Source organism: Neophocaena asiaeorientalis, unplaced genomic scaffold, assembly GCF_003031525.2.
Source record: "Neophocaena asiaeorientalis asiaeorientalis breed wild unplaced genomic scaffold, Neophocaena_asiaeorientalis_V1.1 scaffold15, whole genome shotgun sequence".
Taxonomy (NCBI): Eukaryota; Metazoa; Chordata; class Mammalia; order Artiodactyla; family Phocoenidae; genus Neophocaena; species Neophocaena asiaeorientalis.
Window position 1 is genome coordinate 11,051,969 of NW_020185328.1, and position 26,902 is coordinate 11,078,870.

Here is a 26,902-nt window from a genome sequence, read left to right on the forward strand (position 1 = left end):
CTCTGCAGTAATTATTTCCACTATTTTATCTTCCAGGTCTCTTATCCATTCTTCTGCCTCAGTTATTCTGCTATTGATTCCTTCCACAGAATTTTAAATTTCATTTATTGTGTTGTTCATCATTGTTTGTTTGCTGTTTAGTTCTTCTATGTCCTTATTAAACATTTCTCATGTTTTCTCCATTCTATTTCCATGATTTTGGATCATCTTTCCTCTCATTACTCTGAATTCTTTTACAGGTAGACTGCTTATTTCCTCTTCATCTGTTTGGTCTGGTGGGTTTTTACTTTGCTCCTTCACCTGCTGCATATCTCTCTGTCTTTTCGTTTTGTTTAACTTACTGTGTTTGTGGTCTCCATTTTGCAGGCTGCAGGTTCATAGTTCCTGTTGTTTTTGGTGTCTGCCCCTAGTGGCTAAGGTTGGTTCAGTGGGTTGTGTAGGCTTCCTGGTGGAAGGGACTGGTGCCTGTGTTCTGGTGGATGAGGCTGGATCTTGTCTTTCTGGTTGGCAGGATCATGTCTGGTGGTGAGTTTTGGGGTGTCTGTGATCTTATTATGATTTTAGGCAGCCTCTCTGCTGATGGGTGGGGTTGTGTTCCTCTCTTGCTAGTTGTTCAGCATAGGGTGCCCAACACTGTAGCTTGCTGGTCATTGAGTGGAGCTGGGTCTTAGTGTTGAGATGGAGATCTCTAGAAGAGCTTTTCCCATTTGATATTATGTGGAGCTGGGAGGTCTCTGGTGGACCAATGTCCTGAACTCGGCTCTCCCACCTCAGAGGCTTAGGCCTGACACTGGTCGGAGCACCAAGACACTGTCAGCCACATGTCTCAGAAAAAAAAGGGAGAAAGAAAGAAAGAAAGGAAGAAAGGTAGGAAGGAAGGAAGGAAGGAAGGGAGGAAGAGAGGAAGGAAGGAAGGAAAAAATAATTAAAATAAAAAATAATTATTAAAAATTAAAAATAATAAAAATTAATTAAAGAAAAGAAAGAACAAACAAACCAGAAAACAAATCCAGCAATGATAACAACCGCTAAAAACTATACTTAAAAATAAAAATAAAAAGGGACAGACACAACCCTAGGACAAATGTTAAAAGTGAAGCTATACAGACAAAATCACACAAAGAAGCATACACATACACACAAAAAGAGAAAAAGGAAAAATATATATCGTTGCTCCCAAAGTCCACTGTCTCACTTTTGGGATGTTTTGTTGTCTATTCAGGTATTCCAGAGATGCAGTGTACATCAAGTTGATTGTGGAGATTTAATCCGCTGCTCCTGAGGCTGCTGGGAGAAATTTCCCTTTCTCTTCTTTGCTCGCACGGCTCCTCAGCTTCAGCTTTGGATTAGCCCCATCCTCTGCATGTAGGTTGCCCGAGGGCGTCTATTCCTTGCTCAGACAGGACGGGGTTAAAGTAGTTGATTCAGGGGCTCTGGCTCACTCAGGTCGGGGGGAGGGAGGGTACGGATGCTGGGCGAGCCTGTGGCGGCAGAGGCCAGCGTGACGTTGCACCAGCCTGAGGCGCGCCATGTGTTCTCTGGCGGAAGTTGTCCCTGGATTGCGGGACCCTGGCAGCGGCGGGCTGCACAGGCTCCTGGGGGTGGGAGGTTTGGAGAGTGACCTGTGCTTGCACACAGGCTTCTTGGTAGCTGCAGTAGCAGTCTTAGTGTCTCATGCCCGTCTCTGGGGTCCGCACTGATAGCCGCGGCTCGCACCCATCTCTGGAGCTCATTTAGGCGGTGCACTGAATCCCCTCTCCTCGCGCACCAGGAAACAAAGAGACAAGAAAAAGTCGTCTCTTGTCTCTTCGGCAGCTCCAGACTTTTTCCCGGACACACTCCCGGCTAGCTGTGACGCACTAGTGCCCTTCAGGCTGTGTTCACCCAGCCAGCCACAGTCCTCTCCCTGGGATCCAACCGAAAACCGAGCCTCAGCTCCCAGCCCCGCCCGTCCCGGCGAGTGAGCAGACAAGCCTTTTGGGCTGGTGAGTGCTGGTCGGCACCGATCCTCTGTGTGGGAATCTCTCCGCTTTGCCCTCCGCACCCCAATTGCTGTGCTCTCCTCCGCAGCTCCAAAGCCTCCCCGCTCCGCCACCCGTAGTCTCTGCCCGCGTTGGGGCTTCCTAGTGTGTGGAAACCTTTCCTCCTTCACAGCTCCCTCCCACTGGTGCAGGTCCCGTCCCCATTCTTTTGTCTCTGTTTATTCTTTTGCCCTACCCAGGTACGTGGGGAGCTTCTTGCCTTTGGGGAGGTCTGAGGTCTTCTGCCAGCGTTCAGTAGGTGTTCTGTAGAAGCTGTTCCACTTGTAGATGTATTTCTGGTGTATTTGTGGGGACGAAGGTGATCCCCGCGTCTTACTCCTCTGCCGTCTTGAAGGTCCCCCAGTCAGTACTTTATTTCAGAAAGAACATCAACTCAACCTAATAACTGTATATACTGCACTGAAGAGTTTTGGTTTTATTTAAAAGTTGAATTCTTATGACTTTTTAAAAAGCTATGGGATTAAATGTTTCAATGGTATAAATGCAGTAATTTTTCATATTGTCGTAAAATGGTTTAGTTTTTAGACAATGATTGCTGGCCTCTGAGTCTTAACTGTATCTTAAACTAACAAAAGAATTTATTGTAATTTTTGATGATGATGATGCTAATACACCAGTAAATGACAGCCTTTCTGAGGTCTTAAGTGATGATTAATGGAATGCAGAAATGTCATTTTAATTGCATTCCCAAAATCATGTCAAAGAGACACATCAATGCCATGCTTATGCCAAACTTTTAAGGTCTAAATTTACCACTTCAAATAACTGAGTCTCTTACCTAAAATAAAATAAAATAAAATAATAAATTTAAAAAGATCCCCTTTCCCCAAACCCTACAACCCATTAATTCTGCTTCTGTTGGATGTTGAACATAAAAGTATCATGAACTTGATGAGTGTTGGCTATTCATTTATTTACGATATGATGTGGCCATTGCAGCAAATTGGGATGTTTTTCTGCATTACTGAGAAGACTGTATACCAATTCACAGTTAGGCACTCACTATGTGCCCAGTGCAGTGTAAAATAAGAGTCATGGTTTGTGACCTCCATGGACCATAAGGTTTCTTCTCATTCATTCTTTCATTTGGTATTTATTGAGCACCTGTTATATACCGCACATTGAACAAGGCACTTGGGATAAAGGAGTCCACAAGACAAAGTCTTTCTCTTGATAGAATTTACTGTTTAGTGGAATGGTATGTGCTTCTGAAACAGTTGAAAATTGGGTAATACATAACAAAGTGTGACAAGAAAGAACCATGTGGAGTATAATGATTGCACTAGATTGTTTCATAGAGGAAACAGATTTGGAACAGAGCTTTATGGCTAAGTGTTGAAAATCACATGGGAGTGAATTTGTTTGGATTTAGGCCAGTAGACTGTTGTCTAGAGAATGCTAATGTATACACTGATTTACAACTAAGGAAGACGAATTTCAGTTTGCTGCTTAGATACCCCAAAGAAAAATTAAAAGTGTAACTACATCTCTCCAGAGAATTAAGTTCAGAACGTAAAAAAAGAAATCTCAATGATTAACAAGTTGTCTTATCCTGGTGGCCAAACAACCAGACTGACTCAAGTGCTGCCAGGAAATGGAATTATTAATTAAATTGACTGGATAATCTGCGAGGCCTGATTTTTTTCCTGACCAGAAGTATATGTTGATTTCATTTTGAACTATACTCATATTATGCTTTAGATTTAAATAGACATTGGTTATAATCCTGACCCAGACTCTACCTAGTTATGTGTTCTGTGTCTCAATTTGTTCATTTGTAAAGAGTTTGTAACAAACTTACCCATAAGGTTACTGAGAGCCTTTGCATTTGGTCTGTGGGCTTAGGTTGCCTTTTTCAATGACTGATTTTCTCTTAAAAATGGTGGATTTTTTTTCTCTTTAAAGGGACACTCATTTCATTAAAAATTCCCATTACATAATAAATTATTGTGCTAGAGTCTAGAGAAGGCTTTAGAAAATCCTTCCGAACTTCTGTAGTAATAAACCGACTTTGCCTGTAGGAAATTTCTCTTTGGAAAAACATAATGTGTTTCAGGGCAGATGTTTTACTGAAACACCTTAACATCTGTCCTGAAACACCTTACTGCTACAGTCTGCTTTCGCTATTAAAACAGTGTTGCCACTAAGTGTCCATTGACAGATGAATGGATAAAGAAGATGTGGCACATATACACAATGGAATATTACTCAGCCATAAAAAGGAACGAAATTGAGTTATTTGTAGTGAAGTGGATGGACCTAGAGTCTGTCAAACAGAGCAAGTAAGTCAGAAAGAGAAAAACAAATACCGTATGCTAATATATTCCATATATATGAAATCTAAAAAAAACAAATACCATATGCTAATATATTCCATATATATATATTCCATATATATGGAATCTAAAAAAAAATGTTATGAAGAACCTAGGTGCAGGACAGGAATAAAGACACAGATGTACAGAATGGATTTGAGGACAAGGGGAGTGGGAATCTGGGATGAAGTGAGAGAGTGGCATGGACATATATACACTACCAAATGTAAAATAGACAGCTAGTGGGAAGCAGCCACATAGCACAGGGAGATTGGTGCTTTGTGACCACCTAGAAGGGTGGGATAGAGAGGGTGGGAGGGAGACGCAAGAGGGAGGACATATGGGGATATATGTATATGTATAGCTGATTCACTTTGTTATAAAGCAGAAACTAACACACCATTGTGAAGCAATTATACCCCAATAAAGATGTTAAAAAACAACAACAAGAGTGTTACCAGCAGTCAAACAAAATAGTTTTTTATTCCCAAAACAGTGCACCTCCAATACTACAACTGATTTCCAACCAGTTGTTGTCTCTTTAAATCATAGGTGAGTTGTTAATAATTATCTTAGTCATGACATTTTAGATAAACATTTTTTGATTAGGGTGAAAATATCTTATGCATCTCTTGTTGCTAATGTTTAGAGCATAACCAATATTTCTTTAGCCTAACTATGGGTTTAAGGTAGATAATCATAGCTAGAAAAAACCAGAGTTTACAATACTGCTAAAAGCATAATTCAAAGTAAAATGCCTCAAATCATTTTTATAACAAGGTAGGACATATAAAGAAACATACATATTTTCATACACATTTTCTTTTTCTAAGACCTAAAATTTTTTCCTACCCATTTTTTATTTTCAATGTTGCCTAAGAACAGAAATGATCGACTAAGGATAACAATTAGAAGTGTGGATTAAAAAGTAATTTTAAAAAAAGATTCAAAAGGGTATTTGAAGACCAGTCAAAAGGATGAGAGGAAAGAGACTAATAAAATGATAATCATGCCATTTATCATGGGGTAGATAAGAAGAAGAAGAAAAAAAAATGATGCTGAGCTTTGTCTATTCTATCACTTTACATCTATTAGTTAATATTAAAAAAAATACCTTTCCCTTCTGGATAAGTAGCTCTCCTCTTTTTGACAACCGTCCTTCTGAGCCTAAGTTGGTACCCAACTCATATGACTTACCTGTCAGTTGCATCTGTTGTTATGGCACAAGAGATTTGGAGCAATATATTTATAAGCATATGTTCCCGATTTAAATAAAAGTTACTAGTGAAAGTATATTAATAGAAATACCGGGTGAGAGAGTGCTAGAATCAGATAGAAAGACAATTAGACATAGGAAGACAGAAATAGAAACCTAGAGATTTAAAAATGAGACCTACCAATGCCAGGGAGACCAGTACATGAATCTTTATTCACCATCTCCCACTCCTCAAATCCTGACTCCATCACATTTTAGTTGGGTGACCTGGGGCAAACCGCCTAACTTCTCAGTGCTTCAGTTCCTTCATCTTAATATAGGGATAATACTGCTTTCCTCAAAGAGTTAACAGGTTTAAAAATGATATTAGGTATAAAGTGTTAAAACAGTGCTTGGAACATAGTGACTACTCACTAAATGTTAATTGTTATTTTCTTTTTATCTTCTTGTTCATGAATGTGACATAGCACTACTGGTCTCATTACTGGGAATGGTAAAGATCAGAGGCTTTGAAGCCAGATAGACTTGGATTTAAATCCTGCCTCTGCCATTTACCAGCAGTGCAAACTTGGGCAAGTTAATGTCTTTGTGATTTAGTTTTCTTATCTGCAGTATCAGAAAAATAGTGACTACCGTTGGAAGTTTTGTTAATATATATCTAGTGCCAATATGACTTTTCCTTTCCCTTTCCCTTTCTACCCTCCATTGAAGACAGATTGGGATTCCATTATTCCTACTATGCCCAAGCCACCTTAGGCGGGCCTAGTCTTCCTGTACCACTCTTGTGACTGGAGGTGTCAGACACTGAAAGGAATATCCAATGGCTAGCAGTAGGTGGCTTCTCTAAAATTAAATCAAACTGATTACCAGTGAGTTTGATTTAACAGTGGTTGAATCTAGCAACTTATGTAGAAAGTGCGAGAATGGCACAAGCTCGCTTTTTTTTTTTAAATGGTAGTAAACATTACATTCTTGTTCAAAGAATGAGATAAATTTTTAGACAATTTTTGAAATCTTTTCTTTGAGTTATACTTGATGTACAATATTATGTAAGTTACAGGTGTACAATACAGATTTTTAAAGATTAGACAATTTATCTGAATGAAGGTAAAAATTATTTTATCAGTGTTCCAAAAGAGTTTTTCATTTTGACTTTTTCAGTTTTGTTTTGTCTCCTTTGGAATTACTGTTTGCATTATGTTTTGATTTGGTTCAAATTCAAAAACTTTAAAAAGGTAAGTCTCTCTCACTCTTGTCCCATCCCTGACAGGCAACCACTGATATTAGTTTCTTATTTATTCTTCCAAAGACATTTTATGAATAGGCAGGTAAACATAAATATATGTATAAATTATTTTCCCCTTCATACAAAATGTAATATGTGCTTTCCTGCACCTTGCTTTTTCACCCTTAACAATGTGTCATAGAGACAGCCCTATTAGAATATATCAAGAGTGTCTCACATCTTTTTTTTTTTTTCTTACAGTACTTTCTTGTATAGATATACAACATTTCTTTTTTGTTTGCATTTTTGGCATTTATTTATTGATTTAAATTGAAGTATAGTCGATTTACAATATTTCAGGTGTACAGCAAAGTGATTCAGTTATATACTCTTACACATATTCTTTTTTCAGATTCTTCTCTATTATAGGTTATTACGAGATATTGAATATAGTTCCCTGTGCTATACAGTAGGTCCTTGTTGTTTATCTATTTTATGTATAGTAGTGTGTATCTGTTAATCCTAAATTCCCTATTGATCCCTCTCCCCCTTTCCCCTTTAATAACTGTAAGTTTGTTTTCTATGTCTGTGATTCTATTTCTCTTTTGTAAATAAGTTATTTTGTATCATCTTTTTACATACATATAAGTGCTATCATATGATATTTGTCTTTCTCTGTCTGACTTACTTCACTTAGTATGATAATCGGCACAAGCTTTTTAACCTCTAAGACAGAGAAGTCTCTGTTGTATCACCTTGAATGCACCCATTCCCCCTGCCTCCCATTTCCAAGCTCCCAAGTCCTTCTGGGATCTGGCCAGTGGAAATCTCTGTATCTGCATCTGTCCTCTTCACTCTCCCATATCAGTCTCAGTTTTGACCAGAGACTATGACCCTTCCCTAAGGACAGGAAAGATTTCTGGGGAAATGTTTGATTTCTAACCTTAAAAAAGTTAAATATTTAAAACTCAGTGTAATTAACCAGGTCTCTTTAAGTAAATAAGCACTTTTGGGCAGACTAAAACTTAATGGTCTGAAATATCTGAGGCATTCGTTGAAACACATGTCCACATAAGCTTTCTTTTATGTCTGTTGTTTTTCACTTTGAATCCTTGACTTGGATCTGGGGTTGTCAGGCCTGCTTTCTGCTTAAATCTCTGAACTTCTGTTCTTGAAATTGCCTATTTCTTCTTGTCTTTCTCACCTAAGCTGTGGGAGTCTTTTCCCTATTGTCCTGTGTAAGGTGGAGGAGAAGGATTTGAGAAAGTGAAAGACATAATTCCTATCCTCAAGACACTTACAATATAACTGAAGGACTACTATACATATACTGACATTATCTCATTATATTTTTCGTCTTACACTGATACTTTGTCTATCAATGCTCATGAAGTGGTGCCAAACATGATGGGAATGTATTTAGAATGAGAGATTACCAAGCTATAGAGAGCTTAGGGAAGGCTTCCTGGAGAAGATGGGGTAGGAAGGATAGAAGGATAGGTCATTCCCAGTGAGGGAAGGACAGGAAAATGACATGTTTTGGGCATTTATGAAATATTTGATAAAAGAATAAAGAAGTTGAAATAAGGTAAATGAATAAGTAAAAAAGTTGAGTCTGGAAGACCAGTTAGGAGCCTGTAATATAATGTTCTGGTTTTTAAATGAGAAGACACTGAAGAGGGAACAGGATGTGGGTTTGACGGACATCATCAAAGTGGATCAAAGAGCATATGCATTGGTGCTGCCTCAGGTTTGACATATGAGGCTCTGGAACTGGATGTTTATACCATGAAGTAAATCCACTGACAGTCATAAATCTGTGACTCTAACTCTGCATATATTTAGATGTATGAATATATTGATGTATATTTATACATTCATACATCTAAGTGTGAATAATTTGGAAACAAGCAGGGAAAAGTGAAGGTTATCTTACTCTACATATTCACTAAGAGTACAATTAATAAGAAGCTTATTTCCTATAATGTGCTAGGAGTTAGGATCCATTCATAGGCTGCATGCCAAGGAGAAACTAGCTGACATACTCCTGGAAGCACAGCTAGATAGTTTATCCAGATCACAGGAAATGATTGTTCCGTTGAGCTTTGTACTTACTGGACCATTTGTAGAATGTTAATTTTATTTCTGACCAGTGCAATTTTTAAAAGGAAGAATGAAACTAGGGTATAAGAGGTAGATAGCCAGGGGTTTGCAAACTGTGTTGTATGGGAAGCAGTTGAAGAAATGAAGAAAATATAAGACCAGCGTTATCTTTAAAGTATGTGAAAGGCTGACATTAAACAAGTGCACTTATTCCATGATGCTCCGGAAAGGAAAAATTAAGATACATAGAATAAATTTTAGCTTGTGATAATAGAGAATGTTCAACAACTCACACAGTTAAAATGGCAGAGATTCTTTCATGAGTAGTGCTGAGTCTTTCCCATTAGTTACTTAAGGACACCTGCAAGGGATTTGTGCTTTGTGGAGAAGACTGGACTAGATAAAGGAAACTTTCCTGTGTTCACTAAGATTTTGTGATTCTGTCTTCTCAGGTGAAGTGATGTAGACAGGTACATGTGTACATAATAAATGAAGCACATTTTGTTTTCCCTTCTCTCAGGATTAAATTATATTTTTGCTTTCTTTGAAACATGAACGTAGGTCTTAGTGGTAGCGATCACAAAATCACATAATCATTTACTGTAGCTCATGACTAGATTTGGGCAGAGAAACTTTAGCATAGTTCCTCAGACCCCTCTGACTCAGAGACATCAATCCTAAACCTTGTTTTATGGCCTCTGCCTTATTCTTGGCCTCTCATAGGGGCAAGTTGGATATATCTGTGTTAATCTGAAGGGAAAAAGAGAAGTACTTCTTCAGGCATTTTTACAACTGGAGCAGGGCTTCAATCCTGTCCCGCTTTCTTATTCCATCCCCACCACTGCCTCAGGGTGGACGGAGAGGTCGGCTGGAGCAGAAGATTCCTTGGCTGCCTTCTCTAGGCCTGGTTGTGGTGAGAGCTCTGTTCCCTCAGGCAAGTGTCTCTCTCAGTGTCTCCCACTCCCTAGGAAGCTTTGTTTACTCTCCTGAGTGAAGTTTGGTAAGAATATTGAACAAGTAAATTGCAGGGCCCTTAGGCAGTCTGGTGTAGTAATTAGAAGGACAAGCCCTGGACATGCTTTCATTCAGGCCCTGCCATTAACATGGACTGGTCCTTTATCTTATAGAACCATAGTTTCCTTATCTGTAAAGTGTAGATAACAATAGTACATATGTCATAAGGTCATTGTGAGGTTTATTTGACCTAATACATAAAAAGAGCTTTCCTAGCACAGGGCAGTACTCAGTTCTAATTTTAGTTATTATTTGTGGCTGTATCTCTTACTCATAGGTGGCATAGCATGTTGCTCTGGTTTACAGGAGACTTTCTGCCTTTCCCATGATTTAGAATCCCATAACAGCCAGCATGACCAGTTCTTATGGTCTGATGCTGGCCTGTGTTTTGTGTTTTGTTTTTTTTTTTTTTTGCGGTACGTGGGCCTCTCACTGCTGTGGCCTCTCCTGTTGCGGAGCACAGGCTCCGGACACGCAGGCTCAGTGGCCATGGCTCATGGGCCCAGCTGCTCCACGGCATGTGGAATCTTCCCGGACCGGGCCATGAACCCGCGTCCGCTGCATCGGCAGGCGGACTCTCAACCACTGTGCCACCAGGGAAGCCCTGGCCTGTGTTTTGATGGTGGTCCAGTTCTATGATAGAGTCTGCAGTTGTAGTAAAGATGTTCTCTTAACTGTATAGTTTGTTCTCATTCATTTATGAGTAAGTTTCTCTCATTGTAGCTCAATGCAATCTCTATTTGGATTGTAGAACATATCTTTTGATTGTATTCATTTCACATTTCCTATATTTTTTTCCTTAAAGAAATCACATGTGATATATATGTATGTGTGTGTGTGTGTGTGTGTGTGTGTGTGTATATATCTATATAAACATTTTATTTATTTAAAATTTTTGTTATATTTTGTATTCTGGGATAAATGTATTTTATTCCTTTGAAAAGTGTCAGAAAAAAAATATACAACTTGTTTTTTTTTTGTAAGGCCTAGCAGCAGGGGACTATGTGGACGTTTATTCCTAAGAGTTCTGGCATAAATTTTCCCTCTAAACAGACTCAAAAAAAGTGCAGGCCTGGGAGAAGATACTGGAATAGAAAATGAAAATACACGGATTCTACAAATGAACCTTCTCTAGAAAGATTAATATTTTGTTCTTTCAAGTATTATACTTTTTTTCTTCTCTATGCACTGTTTAGTTGAAAATTTTTCCCGCTCTTCATTTTGCACCTGATTTCCTCAGCCGGCATGAAGCAGCAAAGATGCATACAAAATATTATGGTTTAGGACAGTCCCATTCTAGGGGGAGCTATCTTGATATAGCATGCCCTGTTCTCTCACTTCTTTGTAACTGTCAATGTCTTTAGGCAGAGACAAAAATGTGCTGTCAATCGGACCATTGGTTAATCCTCTATCAACAAATCAAACAGAAAAAAAAATTTATTGTACAAGTGTTTGTATTTTGCAGCACTGATGTATACTTTAGGGGTAGACAACATTTCACAGCTGTTCTAGAGTTGTGGTATAAGAAATACCACGTGTTTTTGTCCGTTTCTCCCCGCGCTATAATATTTCTGTCTTACTTATCTCTGAATCATTCACCATGTGCAAATACTGTCTTAATTTTAATGAGTATTCAACAAATAGGAAATGAGTGAAATATTACCTTCTATATTCAACAATGTAGAAATTTATAAAATTCATGTATGGGAAAAGTTCATAGTTGAAAGATATATCCTGTTAGAGCCTCTACATTTCAATTTGTTACTTAAAAAAAAAAAATCTATTATTTGGGAGTTACACTAGAATAAGTTTTTTTCTCAAGGTTCTTGTAGTCACTGATGCAGAGATAAAATATTCTATTTTAAGAATAAATGCTAGAGTTAAATCACCACAAATATATTCAACTCTAAAAGTTACCTGTTGTATTGAGATGGATTCAGTGATTTATATAATGTATCTTTTCCAAAATTGCCATTAAGGCAATTTAAGTGAAAATGAAATGAAATGAAATGAAATTTCTAATTTGCAATACTCATAGGTGCTGTGACATTTAAAAATCATTCATCTATATCTGGTTCTTTACTCACTAGTTATCCAAATTAACACATAGATTGAACTTCTCAAACTTGGAGGTGTAATGAAATGGTTCCTTGGTAAAGCTTCCAGATGGACCATTGTCATCATCTGGTAAGACTGGATTGTAATTGCATAATCACAGTTAGCCCCCATCTCTGTGGTTATTCAAGTGCCAACCCTAAAGATCAGTCTCTGGATGACCATGCTATAAGGGACAATAATTTGCAAATCAGTGAACTGTACTTCTGTGTATGCTTTCAGTCCCCAAAGAAAGTGTCCCTGAACTAAGTCTTTTATGATGACAGAAAGGAGGAAAGGAATGGTCTGCTTCTTGGAATAAGAAAGCTATGTGTGAGGGGCTTCCCTGGTGGCGCAGTGGTTGAGAGTCCACCTGCCGATGCAGGGGACACGGGTTCGTGCCCCGGTCTGGGAAGATCCCACATGCCACGGAGCGGCTGGGCCCATGAGCCATGGCCGCTGAGCCTGCGCGTCCGGAGCCTGTGCTCCGCAACAGGAGAGGCCACAACAGTGAGAGGCCTGCGTACAGGAAAAAAAAAAAAAAAAAAGAAAGCTATGTGTGAAAATACCTGCTTTAGTGACTAGATGAGAACCATGTATAGTTGTCATAGACATTGTTCATGTGAAAATAGATGTTAATAAAATGCTAGAAAATGGCTTGGTATCTAAAGAAGTTGGATATTCTATCAGAAATGGTTTTTTGATTATGTATTCATTTACATTTCCTTAAAAAATGGTGCCAAGGAGAAATACAAACTCTAGCAGAAACAAAATTCAAAATTAGTGAAGTCTGAGTAAATGAAGTTTTGATGTACTAGAAAAATTGCAAAAACTCATTAATTACTGCATCTGTGATCATGTACCAGCAAATAGCTCTGCCTATGGTACCTTTTCTATGTCTTTATTATATTACTTACAAATTATAACTGTTTGCTTTCTTGTCAGTCTCTCATCATAGGGACTTCATTCATCTAATTCATTCAACAAATGTTGACCTGCCCTACTCTATGCCAGGTGCTGGGGATACAGCAGAGAGCCAGATAAAAATACATGCCTAAAAGATGATATTTTAGTGGCAGAGACAGAAGTAAAAACTAGATAAAGAAGCAAAACATATCATATGTTGGGATTTCTCTAAATATTGTTCTTTGCATCACTAGCATCTACCACAAGGCCTGGACATAGTAGACACTCAAACTACTCACTGCTGGCTTGATTTACTTTCGTGATTACTCAAAGGAACAGAATTATAATTCTTGAATTTACCATTGCTTTTAATTGTGAGCAGCCACTGGAGTGCTGATACCAGTCAACAAATATACAGACTTAGGGTAGGGGATGATGGAGTAACTTCCAGAATAAAACTTTAGTGACCATGGGCTCTATTATCTGTGATTAAAGTAGCCTGGTAGATTCATTCATTTGGTGACCTTAACAGTTCATATAATTGTACTATGGGGCCCAAATAAATGGAGATTTTATTTTAACACCTGTTTTGCTCTTTGCAGCTAGCAATGAACATAAACACTCTGGCCCATACACGTCTTTGATTTCATTATTTCTCTATTGTATTAATGTTGAGTGTCTTGAGAAGTATCAGGTTCATTCATTTATTTTTTCATAGAGTATCCAAACGTTTGGCCTTTCCACTTCTCAGTTAGAATTCTAATCATAAACAAAGATGACCAACTGTAACCTGCCAAGGTCCAATGGAAGATATTTTAGAAAATAACACATAATAGTTACGTGCCAGGTAGCTCTTGGAAACTAGATGAAAGGCTGCGTGTGTGATGAGAATCTGCGCACAGCTCTCTGGAATCCAAGTTCCGGTGGGCTGGCTGGAGAAGAATGCTTTCAGGGCTTGTGAGGTGACTGTTGATGGAGCCTAGGGAAAATGGTAGACATTCCTGTTCCTACCCCAACTCCCAACCCTCTACCAGGCTTATCAGGGCTGAAATTCCCCAGCAATTCTGCAGCACCTCTCTCACATACACATAGACATTCATAAATGATTAACAATAGCTCTGATTCTTTAGTACCATAGTACAGGCTTACCTTGGAGATTTTGTGAGTTCGGTCCCAGACCACTGCAATAAGCTGAATATCGCAATAAAACGAGTCATGAAATTATGGTTTCCCAAGGTATACAAAATTATATTTACACTATACGGTAGGCTATTAACTGTTCAATAGCATTATGTCTAAAAAAACAATGTACATACCTTAATTAAAAATACTTTATTGCGAAAAAAAATACTGACCATCATCTGACAACACAAGGTTACCACAAACCTTTAATTTGTAAGAAAAAAATGCAGTATCTGTAAAGCGCAATAAAGCAAAGAGCAATAATACAAGGTTTGCCCGTATATTTCAACAAATTACATGGGAAAAAAAGATACAGATTACAAAAGCAATGCACAATCTATCCAACAAATTAGTAAATTAGAGACAAACCAAAGGAGAAAATCAAAATCCTCTGTAGTTCTACTATCTGGAGTTAACAAAGGAAAATATTGAAATACACCCCAGGTTTTTTTTTCTATGCGTGCACAAAATTATGTATTTTTTTTTTCAAAATTGGGATCATACAGTGAATACAGTTTGGTAACTTGCGGGACTTCCCTGGCAGTCCAGTGGTTAAGACTCTGCTTCCACTGCAGGGGGCATGTGTTCGATCTCTGGTTGGGGAACTAAGATGCCGCACATGCCATAGGGCGAAGTTTGGTAACTTGCTTTAAAAAAAATTAAGACTGAAACACAAACATCAATGCTTTCATTTTTTCCCATTACATGAAATTACCATAATTTATCCTTTGTTGCATACTTGGTTGTCCTGAATTTTCAATAATATACTATTGTCAACAATATACTATGATCTTTCTTTTACATGAATACTCCACCCACATCTTTACTGGTGGGTAAGTGGTTGGTGCTTCTCCCAAGCTAGGCCCTAAAGCAACCTCTCTTCCAGGTTGGGGCTGGGGGTCAAGGGAGGGAGAGAGAGGGAGTGCCTGGCCACTGCCCTGGTGTTCTAGAGAGAAGCCTGGGTACTGGCTGCCCTCAGCAGAGGACTCAATGGCTTTTCACGGCTGGTGACCACAATGCTGCTTGCAGGAAGGGAGGAGAGTCAAGTCAGAGTAGTGTGTGTCATGTAATTCAGGCGTTTTTTTTTTTTTTTAATTTTTATTTTATATTGGAGTATAGTTGATTAACAATGTTGTGTTAGTTTCAGGTTGTTTCTAAACTAGGCCCAGCTGTTCCATGCAATTGCACCAAGCATCTTTGTTCCTGACTACACAGAGCCATGTCTTGGCTGGGCTCTGAGATCTCCAGGAACACACCTAGTCATAAATAGGAAATGCATTCACTTAATATTCATGAGGCAAGAGGAAGATTGATTCCTTCATTCTTGAACCAAAAAAACCCTCCCAAAACTCAGCAAATAGACTTTAAGTTCTATAAGGGCAGGAAATGTCTGCTTTGTTTGCCACTGTGTCCTCAGTGCCTAGCACATTTCCTGGCACATAGCAGATAATCAACACATATTTGATGGGTAAAGAAAAAATAAGAAGTGAAAATATTGGGTTGGCCAAAAAGTTTGTTCAGGTTTTCTTGTAAGATGTTATGGAGAACCTGAACGAACATTTGGCCAACCCAATATCTCAATCCGATAGCCAATTGGGGCTTGGCTCTGCTTTCTTCTGAGAGAAACAGGGCTCATATAGGCTTACTTCTTCAATCCTGCTGGCTAACTTGGGGAGTAGGGATATAGGGACTAATTTTCTCTGTGTTTGATACATTTTTGATACTTTGATACATTTTTCCCCTACAAAAGGACCCATAAAGGAAAGAACCATTTCCCAAAGGATCTGTGTGGACTGCAAGATCTTGTTCCTTTTAGTGGCAACAAACCACCTTGGAATCCTTTACTAGTGGATGGTGTTGTGTTAAAACTTTTAGAAGCATTCTAAGCCTCAAAATATTAGACCTCTGTGATGGATGAGCAGATGTTTCTCTGATGACTAGTTGCTGTGCTTCTAGAAATAGCCTCAATGAATAAAAAATAATACAATTTTATTCATTTCAGCACTTACTAAGGACATCTTAGGTCTCAGCTTTGTACCAGATATTAGAAATAAAAATAAAAAGAAGAGATGATCATAGATATACAGGATAATACAGGCAGTGTGGCAAGTGATACAACTGGGTATAGACAGGGTGCTGGGGCAGCACAACTTGCTAATTCATCTCAGTGAAGTCGGGGAAAGTTTCATGGAGGTGAGCCCATTTTGACATGGGGTTTGAAGGATGGGTAGGAGTTTGTCAGGCAGAGAAAGGGGGAGTAGAAGTTCAAACTGAAGAGACTTACACAAGCCAAAGTTCAGAAGGGAATGGTGCATTTGGGACAGATGAGGCCTTTACAGCAGTTGGAGCAGAGGGTGTTGGCAGAAGAGATGAGGTTTAGAGGAGGATTTCAGATGCATCATCAAGAAGGCAGTTAAGGAGTTTCTACTTTGTTGTGTAGATAATGAAGGTTTTGGTAAGGGACATTTTTCCTTCAACCATTAGTATCACCAGGCCAAAATAAGATATTTCTTCTTGATAATGATCCATCAAGAAGACCAAGAAGACTTGATTTTCCTTTCATTTGGGTTTTAGGCTTTTACATCTTCTCTTAATCCTGGTGGCATAATAATCTAAGTCTCCCTTAAGTTTTCAGTTTTACCTTTTGTTCATTTATTTGTTATTTGTTTTTATATCCTAGGTGTTTTCAAAGATATCTTGTTTGCTCTGCAGTTGTTCATTTAGAAGTTAAAGCTGGGCTTAGTGATTAGACCAGTTCTAACCTATAGCTGGGATCATTTATGGAACTTATTCTACAAAATGATCTCTTTAACATCACGAGTGGTCAGGAAATGGACACATGAGACCAAAATCTACATTGTTATTGTTAAGTCTCAATGGTAATGAAGAGGGGAACCCACTTCCTCAAAGCCCTTAGGAAATCTCATTGCATTTTGGAATATTTTAGCCAAGTTAAGGCTAGGGTAAGAGATGAAGGAAAGGGAATATGAAAGAGAAGACATTAGTATCATTGTAGTTACCAAGCAGAAAATTTTAAAAGTAACATTCCAGAACAATATAACATACCATGTGCAAATTAGTATCAGATGCTCTAAATAATTTTTTTTAAACTCTATAGTTTATCCAAACTTTAGCTTATCTATACTTAATTTGCATAAGTAAATTTTAGTTTTTTCATTGAAATTTACAAATGTGTGTTGGCTTTGAATTTTCTCTTCCCAGAAGTAAGAAAAGGTCTGTTGCTAGGATCAGTGTTTGTCCTCTCTTGGGTCATTCTATTTGTGCACATTTGACTTGCCAGATAAGTTATTATTTTTGTAGTTCTGATGTCAGTTTGAATTCAAAGGATTCAGATGTCCACATCAATGTTTCTGTGACTGTTCATTTCTTTTTCTCAGTATTTTGCAAAATAACATCACTTTGTGGAAAGTGAAATGAATAGCATAAAGCAGTTTGTTCAGTTAAAAAACTATAAGACTGGGCTTCCCTGGTGGCGCAGTGGTTGAGAGTCTGCCTGCCGATGCGGGAGACACGGGTTCGTGCCCCGGTCCGGGAGGATCCCGCATGAACGTATAGCTGATTCACTGTTATACAGCAGCAACTAAAACAACAATGTAAAGCAATTATACTCCAATAAAGATGTTAAAAAACAAAACAAAACTATAGGACTGAGAAAATGTCTCTCAGCTGATTTCCATATTTTGTTTTGCAGGTGACAATGGCCAGCATTGGAATGAATAGGCAAGATTTTATGGGTGCCTGTGAAAGAACCCTTTTTACTCTTCGAATGGCAACCTGGAATCAAATCTTAGATCCCTGGGTGTATATTCTTCTACGGAAGGCTGTCCTTAAGAGTCTCTACACATTTACCAGACGCTGTTGTGGAGTACATATCATCAGCTTACATGTTTGGGAGCTTAGCTCCATTAAAAATTCCTTAAAGGTTGCTGCTATTTCTGAGTCACCAGTTACAGAGAAAGTGACTCAGCAAACAAGCACCTAATTCAGTAGGATGGTAAATCAGTGTAGGTCTAGGACCAAATTAAGGAAAGTTTTGGCAATATTTCAGTTAATGTATGAATATAGAAAGCCTAACTGGAAAAATCAACCCTCAGCCAGATAGTTTGGGGGGCACTTTTGTCAGATTTGGCTTTTGAAATTTGTTAAATTAACTGTATAGTTGTGCATTTTCACATGTTTTTGTCAACTGGAGGTAAACATGATGAACTAATGCCACAGGAGTCAAATTGAAAACAATTTTGGGCTTATCTGTGTTATTGATGCTTTTGGAACAAGTAACTCTCTTGAAGGCTGTAGCATTTACTTGGCCTACTACCTGTGCAGTGAAATGGCGATTTGGGGGTGTCACTGCTCTATAACAGTTCCTTATAGACTAGGCACAGTGAAGCGGAGCGCCCTCTTTTGATCTGGTCTGTTTTACCCCAGATTATGTAGCCTCAATTAGTGTGTTGTCATGTCACAGTGGATTCGTTGTGGCTTTTTATAATGACTTCCACGTACGTGACGTGTGGCTGTCAGTTTGCCTGATCTTGGGAGCCTGTTTAGAATGAGCCTATCCTTGTTATATTTGACAGATATGACTGCTTGCATTTATTATTATGGAGGTCAAGTGTTGTTTGAAGATATTCTTGTTAAGTCATAGTTTTCAAGTAATCACCATTTCCTCTGAAAATTCTAGTGTATAGTCAATACTTTTTAGAGAAACAAAGGCTCTGTGAGCACGTATATAGGTGACATGCATTATAGCAGTTCCTAAGAAGCTCTGCCATGGATAATGCAAACCAGTAGAACTTAAACCCCAAGTGATGGGTGCAAAGAACATTGGCAAATGCTCTTTACCTTTAGAGTCATTGACACAGTGTCATTTCTATGTCAGGGAACAAAAGAAACACAACCTCTAGAGAATAATATTCAAAGACCATCTGCAGCTAGTGTGGTTCTTTCCACTTACACACACACACAATACACACACACACACACACTCTCACAAACACACAAAGAACATCAGAAATTTCAGTTGAAGAGGGCTCCTTAAATCTGTAATGTGGCATCTTCTAAAGCCTGTGCTACCAGTGCCAAGGAGAGGGTTGGCAATTAACAGGCATTTTGAGACCCTTATAATGGCTAACCAAGAGATCAAGGGTTGAAATCTTTCCCCAAATTTCTCAGTGATATTTAAACTTTATTTTTGCTTGTTTGTATAACTTAACCCAAAGAATTTTAGTAATCATTCAAAATGTCGTGGGTCTATCACAGCATAGGGTAGCTAGTTCTGCTTTATAATAGGGAAATGCATTTCTGTAGAAAGAGTCCCTTCATTAACTGGGGTCTGTTTTAAAATTAATCTTCCCCATGAGACTGATTTTAGACTCTCTAGGAAATCTGTGCAGTTCAATTAGACTTAAATTATTCTTTTCACAAATTTTTGCTTTTGAATGGTAATTTACATTGGAAGTTATTGTTAACTTTGGTCAAGGTTGGTAAATTCTAATTAATACATTAAAAGAAACTGGGGCTTCCCTGGTGGTGCAGTAGTTAAGAATCCTCCTGCCAATGCAGGGGACATGGGTTCAAGCCCTGGTCCGGGAAGATCCCACATGCTGCGGAGCAACTAAGCCCGTGCGCCACAACTACTGAGCCCGCGTGCCACAGCTGCTGAGGCCCGCACGCTTAGAGCCCGTGCTCCACAACAACAGAAGCCACCGCAATCAGAAGCCCGTGCACCGCAATGAAGAGTAGCCCCCGCTCGCCACAACTAAAGAAGGCCCGTGCACAGCAACGAAGATCCAACGCAGCCAAAAATAAATATTTTTTAAAAAGAAAAAAATTAAGCAAATAGCCTCAGTGAAGATTTAAAGACAGCTATCTTTTTTTCCAATGAATTTAAAGTAGGGCAACATACATATACACACTGGCATATGATATTCTTAGTTTATGACCAGTAAATGATGAATCATACAAATGCAGGTCATTCTCATATATAGAGTACTGAGTAGGTGCTTGATACTTGCCAAAACTGGAAAGAATTTCTTGGTGCAAATGAGCATGGATGTGCAAAGTTTTTGTGCATTTTTAAACTGGCAATTACATACTGGTTATTTTAAGATATATATATATATATCTTCAGTGTATATACTTAAAAAAAAGCCATTGCAGTTTGTTATCGTTGTTGTATTACATAAATGTTCTCATGTGTTTTAGGAGCACTTAAAGACTAAAAGAATTTGTAGATGGTTTAGAGGAGATATGTATTTCCTACAGTTGCTTGAGAGAGCGTTGGCGTTTTGTGAGATGAGGCACAAGGAACCAAAGCTCCATCCTTTCTCCTCAGGCTGGGTAGCATGCTGCAGTGAACACTCCCATAGAGCCTGATCTGGGAGAGATGTGGAGGAGAAACCCTCATTCAGAGTTTTAGGCCTCTTCTCCTTGTGGCTTCTATTCAAATGACAGAATTGTTTATCTATATCATGACCCTTGGCCATTATGTCATTCTGGCCATGTGTGTCTGCATTGAGGAGATATTGTGACATGCCCATGTGTGGGAGAGTATGAGCTTAGCATGCAAGATTTTGGGGAGTGACAGGGTGGTCATTCTCTGCATAACCTGGAAGGGTTATCTCTATTATCTGAGCATAGGTTTAGGGTAACTAAATTGGTTTTATGATGCTGTTAAACTCAAAAAATAAACACCAAAAATTGAAAAAAATATTAGTCAAAAAATATGTGTGTTTACATTGTGTTAGGCTTTGTTTGTCCACAGAAAATGAAATAAAGTGAACACAACAATATGCATATCTGACTTCAGAATTTTATTTCTGTTATTATATGTACTTCAGTGTAGTTTGTCAATTTATTGTATAAGGAATAATAAATGGAGCATCTACCAATAACTTTCATATATTTGTTCAAAGTACTAGAAGTAAATAGAGTTCAGCACATTTACCAGTTTTGAAGTTTTACACTCTATTTTAAAATTTATCATTAGACCATCAGAGTAACTGAATTTCCCTTCTCATTGGATAAAGTAGTAGCTAGGCAAGTTCACATGCAATTTGATCAAATTATTTCTGGGGAATTACATTACTCTAGGCAAATTACTTGAAAATACCAGACTTTTTTCTGATGTTAGTGAACTTTAAAAAAAATGAGACCAAAAAACCCCCAACAGCACATGGGTTTTTATGCTTGTGAATGCAGAGACAGATAACGCTGATTCATAATTAGCTGTAAGTATATCCCCAAAACATCAGATTTTTTGCTGATGGATTTTAACTAGGTGATAGAAATATGTTCTTTAAACATTTTTTCTAAAGGCAGAAAGTTGCTTCTAACTATCTGTATTGCTGAAGTGGAAAATATTTAAAAGTTACACACACACACACACACACACACACACACATATACACAGATATATCTGTCTTGTAAAACAGATGGTCTTCTTTGATCATTGTCAGTCTTAAAATGAAAAACTTACTTTAGTTTTGTGCTAATCTGAGTTTAGAATCCAAATAAGATTATTTGTTAAATAAAGTGTGAACTTTTTGTGAAACGTATTGCTAGCATCACCTATATCACCATTATTGCTCTAAATTCATTGTCTAAGGTGAGAATATAAAGGATGGGAGTGTACATTTTCCTGCTTCTTCATCTGGAGGTCAGAATATTTTACCACCTGGTAAAGAATAGTGTTGGACTTCAACTTGCTATTGACATATTTTAACAGTAGATGAAATGTGTTACGTGAATAAATGTATTTTGTTCTCTTCATACTTGTTGGATCGTATAAGAGAGTAAAGAGTGATATGTGTATTTTGTGGCTTCCATCAGTATGCAACTCATGTAATTTTAGTGCTTTGACTACTTTAAAACTTTAAACAAATGATTTTTAAAAAATAAACTTGGACTGGTGTTTATCAAGAGTGGTTATTTTTAGGAAGATCATATAAAACTTGGAACTCTTGAACCTACCTAAACTTCCATTTTCACCTGCTATTAGATGGGAAGAATTTCAGCTTGTTTTCCATTATTACCTTTTGCTATCCCTTTCCTGTCCACTCTTCTGTGACATCTGCTTTCTTTCTTTTACCTGTGCCTCATTTTATGTAGGTAGGTCATAATTCTGATGGGAATCTGATCATTTCCAAAACAGAGTGGCCCAAGTATACCTGTGATAACAAACAACCCACAAATCTCAGTGCCATAAACCCAGAAAAGTTTGTATCTCACCTGTGGATGCTGTCCACTCAGAAGGGGAGCTCTGCTTACTGTAACCACTCAGAGACCTCAGGGGACAAAGCAGCCATCATCTTATATGTTGCTGTCTGCAGTGCTAAAGGGAACAACAGCCTGGTGAATCATGCACTGGTTCTTAGAGCTTACACCTGGAGGTGATACATATTACTTTTGCTCACACATTTCTGGCCAAAGCAAGTAATATGGCCCCACTAACTTCAAGCAGGGCAGGTAAATGCAATACTGTAAAATGTCCAGGAGGAGAACTGAAAATAATTGGTAGATAGCACTAGTGATTTCCACATTAGGTAATTTTTTTTCATTATTGCCTTTCTAACGGCATTCAAACTGGAACCAGGTTTAAAAAAAATTTTTTTTTAATTTAGAAACGTCGTGGGATTAAAAACATTTAGGTCTCATTCACCTAAGAATCTTGTAATCTATAAAGATAAGACAGAATAAAAAGTGAAAAACTTGGTTCTTAAAAATGCAGGGAGTGGGACCTTTCTGTACAATGCCTAAGAATAGCTTAGTTGCAACACTGTCTGAAATAGTTGCTTTTTTAATAAATGAGGATATTTGAAATTTATTTTTGCCTTTGCATTTTCAGTCTCCTTATAATTGAATATCTTGATACCTTGATATACTCTTTGCCATTGAATTTTATTGAACTGTCAGAAAACCCAAAGTAGTATAATAGCACTAGAACAAGATTAAACTACATTTCTTTTCTTTTTCTCCAAGTCTCTTCATTTTGAACCCAAACATGACAGTATATGAAATGAATCAGAAACTTGGCTAAATTTAAACCTTAGGAATCTTGAGATGTAAGTTCATATACACCAAGTGTCCTGTTCAAAGATTCTGTAGGAAGTTATTGCAAAGAATTTCCAGCAGAGCTGTCTTTCTGCCCTGCAAAAATATCAACTGAAAGTAATATGATAAGGATATGATACGCAATTATGAAAAAGTAGTTGGAAGGCTTTTACATTATCAAAAATCTCATATTTGTTAAAGTATACTTTTTAGTTAATAATCTAGTTTGTGAAAGAATAATGAAAATACTGTTTTATATACATCTTATTCATAAAAAGGAAAGGTAGAATTATTGAAATCTAAAGGAACTATATTTTGGATTTGAAGTGCCCTTTACAATTTTACTTAGGATGTAAACTCAGTCTTAGAGTTTTGTATTTAATTTCATTTGAATTATTTTTAGTGTGTGATTGGTAAACTCCAGGTTAACAAAGTGCATCCTGCCGTTACGGTGCTACCTTTCCCACGTTAAAGGAGGCAATTCAACACTAGTATACACCAACATCATCTTAGCTTTAAAAAATGAGATCATGTGAGACATCTATTGTGTTCTGCACTTCTTACTTTCAATTGTCCATGTCAATATATTCAGAATACTCTTCTTTAAAAACTAAATAGTATTATATAATATAAATGTGCCATAACTTAAAGAAACAATTTTCCTATTGAAGGAGAGTTGTTTTTGTTTCCAGTTATTTCCCTTTTTTAAATAATGCTATTTTGATATGCATACCTTTATACTTTGTGTGTATGTTGTGGAATTGCTGGCTTAAGACATGCTCATTTTCAATGTTCATATGCATTGCTAAATTGTGCAGTGTGTACAGCCATTCTCTTCTAAGAGAAGATGCCCTATTCCTGACATCACCACATCACCTACCATGTATTCCAGCAATCTTTTTTTTTTTTTTTTTTTTTTTTTTTTGATCTTTTCATGACAATAAAGTCACCAATCTTATTGGTAAAAAGAAAGCATATTTAAGTCATCCTTTAGGTTACTTGCATTTCACTTTGCTAATGAAGATGAGCATGTTTTCATACATTTATTAGTCATTTGTGCTTCCTCTATAAATTTCCTGTTCCTGACCTTTATCTATTTTTAATACACTCATTGTTTCCTCTTGACTTGCAGGAAGACTGTGTATATTAAGGATATTATCTTTGTCAGCTTGTGCTGCTCTAATGAAGTACCATGGACTGGATGACTTAAACAACAGAAATTTATTTCTCACAGTTCTGGAGGCTGAGAAGCCCAAGATTAAGGTGTCAGTCAGTTAGATAACTGGTGAGGGCTCTCTTCCTAGCCATCTTCTTTCTGTATCCTCACATGGCAGAGAGAGAGAGAGAGAGAGAGAGAGAGAAAACAAACTGTCTGGTCTCTTCTTATAAGGGTACTAATCCCATTATGAAGACCTTGCCTTCGTGACCTCATCAAAACCTAATTACCTCCCAAAGGCCCCATCTCCAAATACCATTACATTGGGGGTTAGGGCTTAAACATAGGAATTTTGTGGGGTGGGCAGACACAATTCTGTCCATAGCAGGTATTAATACTTTTTGATATATGTTACAAATACTTTTGTACCAGGCTGCCATTTTCTTCTGCACTGAAGGTGTCTTTCACTATGTAAGAATTTTACATTTTTACTTAGGTAGAACTAACCTTTTATGGATTCCTTCTTTTGTTTCTTGTTTAGAAAGTCTTTCTGTCCTCAAAGGTTATAAATATATCCCCCTATGTCATTTTCTACAATTCAAGTTTTGTTTTTTATCTTTAAATTGTGTAGTTTTCATGGAATTTATATTTTTATGTCATGTGAGATGGGTATCTAAATTTCCTTTTTAAATCCCAGATGTATAACCAATAGATCCAACATCATGCTAGCAATTTCAGATTTTTTTTTTTTAAGTTATATTCTTGAAGACTTATCTTGGGTAGATTTCTATTAGGCTTTTTGAAATACTGCACTCAGCCCACCTGGCCTCTATTATTAACTCAGGATGGAAAACAGTTGTCTAAACCACACAAAAGTAATACTACCTTTAGTATTCAACAATACCACTAAGACCTATCACTACTAGGACTCAGCCTTTCAATTGTTTTTCCAGAAAAGAATACAATTTTATGTACTGCCATTTTTCCTGTTTGCCATATGTTTTCTGTGACCATCAACAGTTTCCAGCTTAAGGTTAAGCGGGTTAATGAGGAGGTGTATTATTTTGCTGGGGCTGTTATAACAAAGGACCACAGACTGGGTGGCTTAAACAACAGAAATTTATTTCTTCACATTTCTGGAAGGTAGAAGTCTGAGCTCAAGGTGTCAGTTGGGTTGGTTTCTACTAAGGCCTGTCTCCCTGCCTTGTAGCTGGCTTTCTTTTCCCTTTAGCTTCACATGGTCTTTTGCCTGTGTCTAATATCCTCTTCTGATGAGGACACCTGTAATATTGGATTAGGACCCACCTTAGAGTTCTCATTTAACCTTAATGACCTTCTTTAACCACCCTGTCTCTAAATTCAGCCACATTCTGAGGGACTGGGGAACTAGGACTTCAACATATGCATTTTGGAGGGACACAATTCAGCTCATAAAAAGAGTATAATCTGAGACATTAAGATAAAGTTATGGTAGATGGACCATACAAGAGTTGAGTCTGTTACCTCAGGTTTATTATCCAGCGGTTCTCAAATGTTCGTATCCATCTCTTTTACATGGAGGTCTTGCTAAATCAGATTGCCAGGTCCCATCCCAGTGACTGATTCAGTAGGTCTTGGGAGGAACCACTGAATTTACATTTTTAACAAGATCCCAGGGGAGGGTCCCTAGGCAACGCTGGTCTGAGGAACACACTTTGAGAACCACTGGCCTAATCAACTAGGCTAACCAGCCACAGATGGCATGATATGAAACATACAAAGAACCATGAAGCTTTTTGACAGTGCAAAACTGTACCACTGTTTTAGTACTGGCATTTTAATTCTTTTCCTAAACACATTTTTTGCTCCAAGCCCAAACAAATTTGACCTGAAAAATGTAAGAACTATCCAGAAAGTGGCTAGAAGAACATGGGCTAATACAGATTGACAGTAAAAATTGTATACAAAAAGACAAAGCAGACCTAAGTGAGGCCACGGTTTAGATGGCTACAAATTTCTTACTGGTGTCAAAGGAATTTTTGTGTTATGTTGTAGACTGGCAAAATTCCCATAGTCTAAAAATATTGCTTACCTTTTAATTCTAACCAAAAGCTTTTAACAAGGTTGTTTGGATAAATTTTATATTTTCCTCCCCACACTTTCAGTGTTTATAATCTTTTTTGATCCTTGTGTTTTCCACTCTTGCTTGAGTCCAGATGATCTTAAAATAATTCCCTGCTCTGGTAAAATAAATCTTCAGTCAGTTTTTGGCTTCCCAGCGGGGTACTGAGACTTTTCAGTTTCCAAATAAAATATAACACTAATACTTTTGGGTCAAGTAAATTATTAGAGTGGTTTTTATTAAAAAACAAACAGAATAACAGTAGACAATAAATGGACCAAAACTAAATACTTGAATACAAAATCTTGAATACAAAATCTCATGCTAAAGGCATTAAAATACAAGGTCTTTTATACAACTCCAAATAAATGGTATTTCTAAGGTAAAGGGGAAAAAAGCTACAGAAGCAAAAGCCCAGGCTGTGCTTTTTCAAAACACAGTTCTACCTAGGAAAGTTCCTCTCCCTCTTAAGAATAATA

The 26,902-nt window shown here is 37.6% G+C and overlaps 1 protein-coding gene across 1 annotated transcript in view; it reads left to right on the forward strand.

Moving 5' to 3' along the window:
- The window catches only part of PTGFR (prostaglandin F receptor), a 56,208-nt gene extending 36,565 nt beyond the window's left edge, over positions 1 to 19,643 (forward strand). Inside the window, exon 3 of the mRNA XM_024734675.1 lies at positions 17,810 to 19,643. Within this exon, the coding sequence (XP_024590443.1) occupies positions 17,810 to 18,100 (291 nt within the window). The 3' untranslated portion in view covers positions 18,101 to 19,643. The remainder of the gene's footprint in view (positions 1 to 17,809) is intronic.
- Positions 19,644 to 26,902: the final 7,259 nt, after the last annotated feature.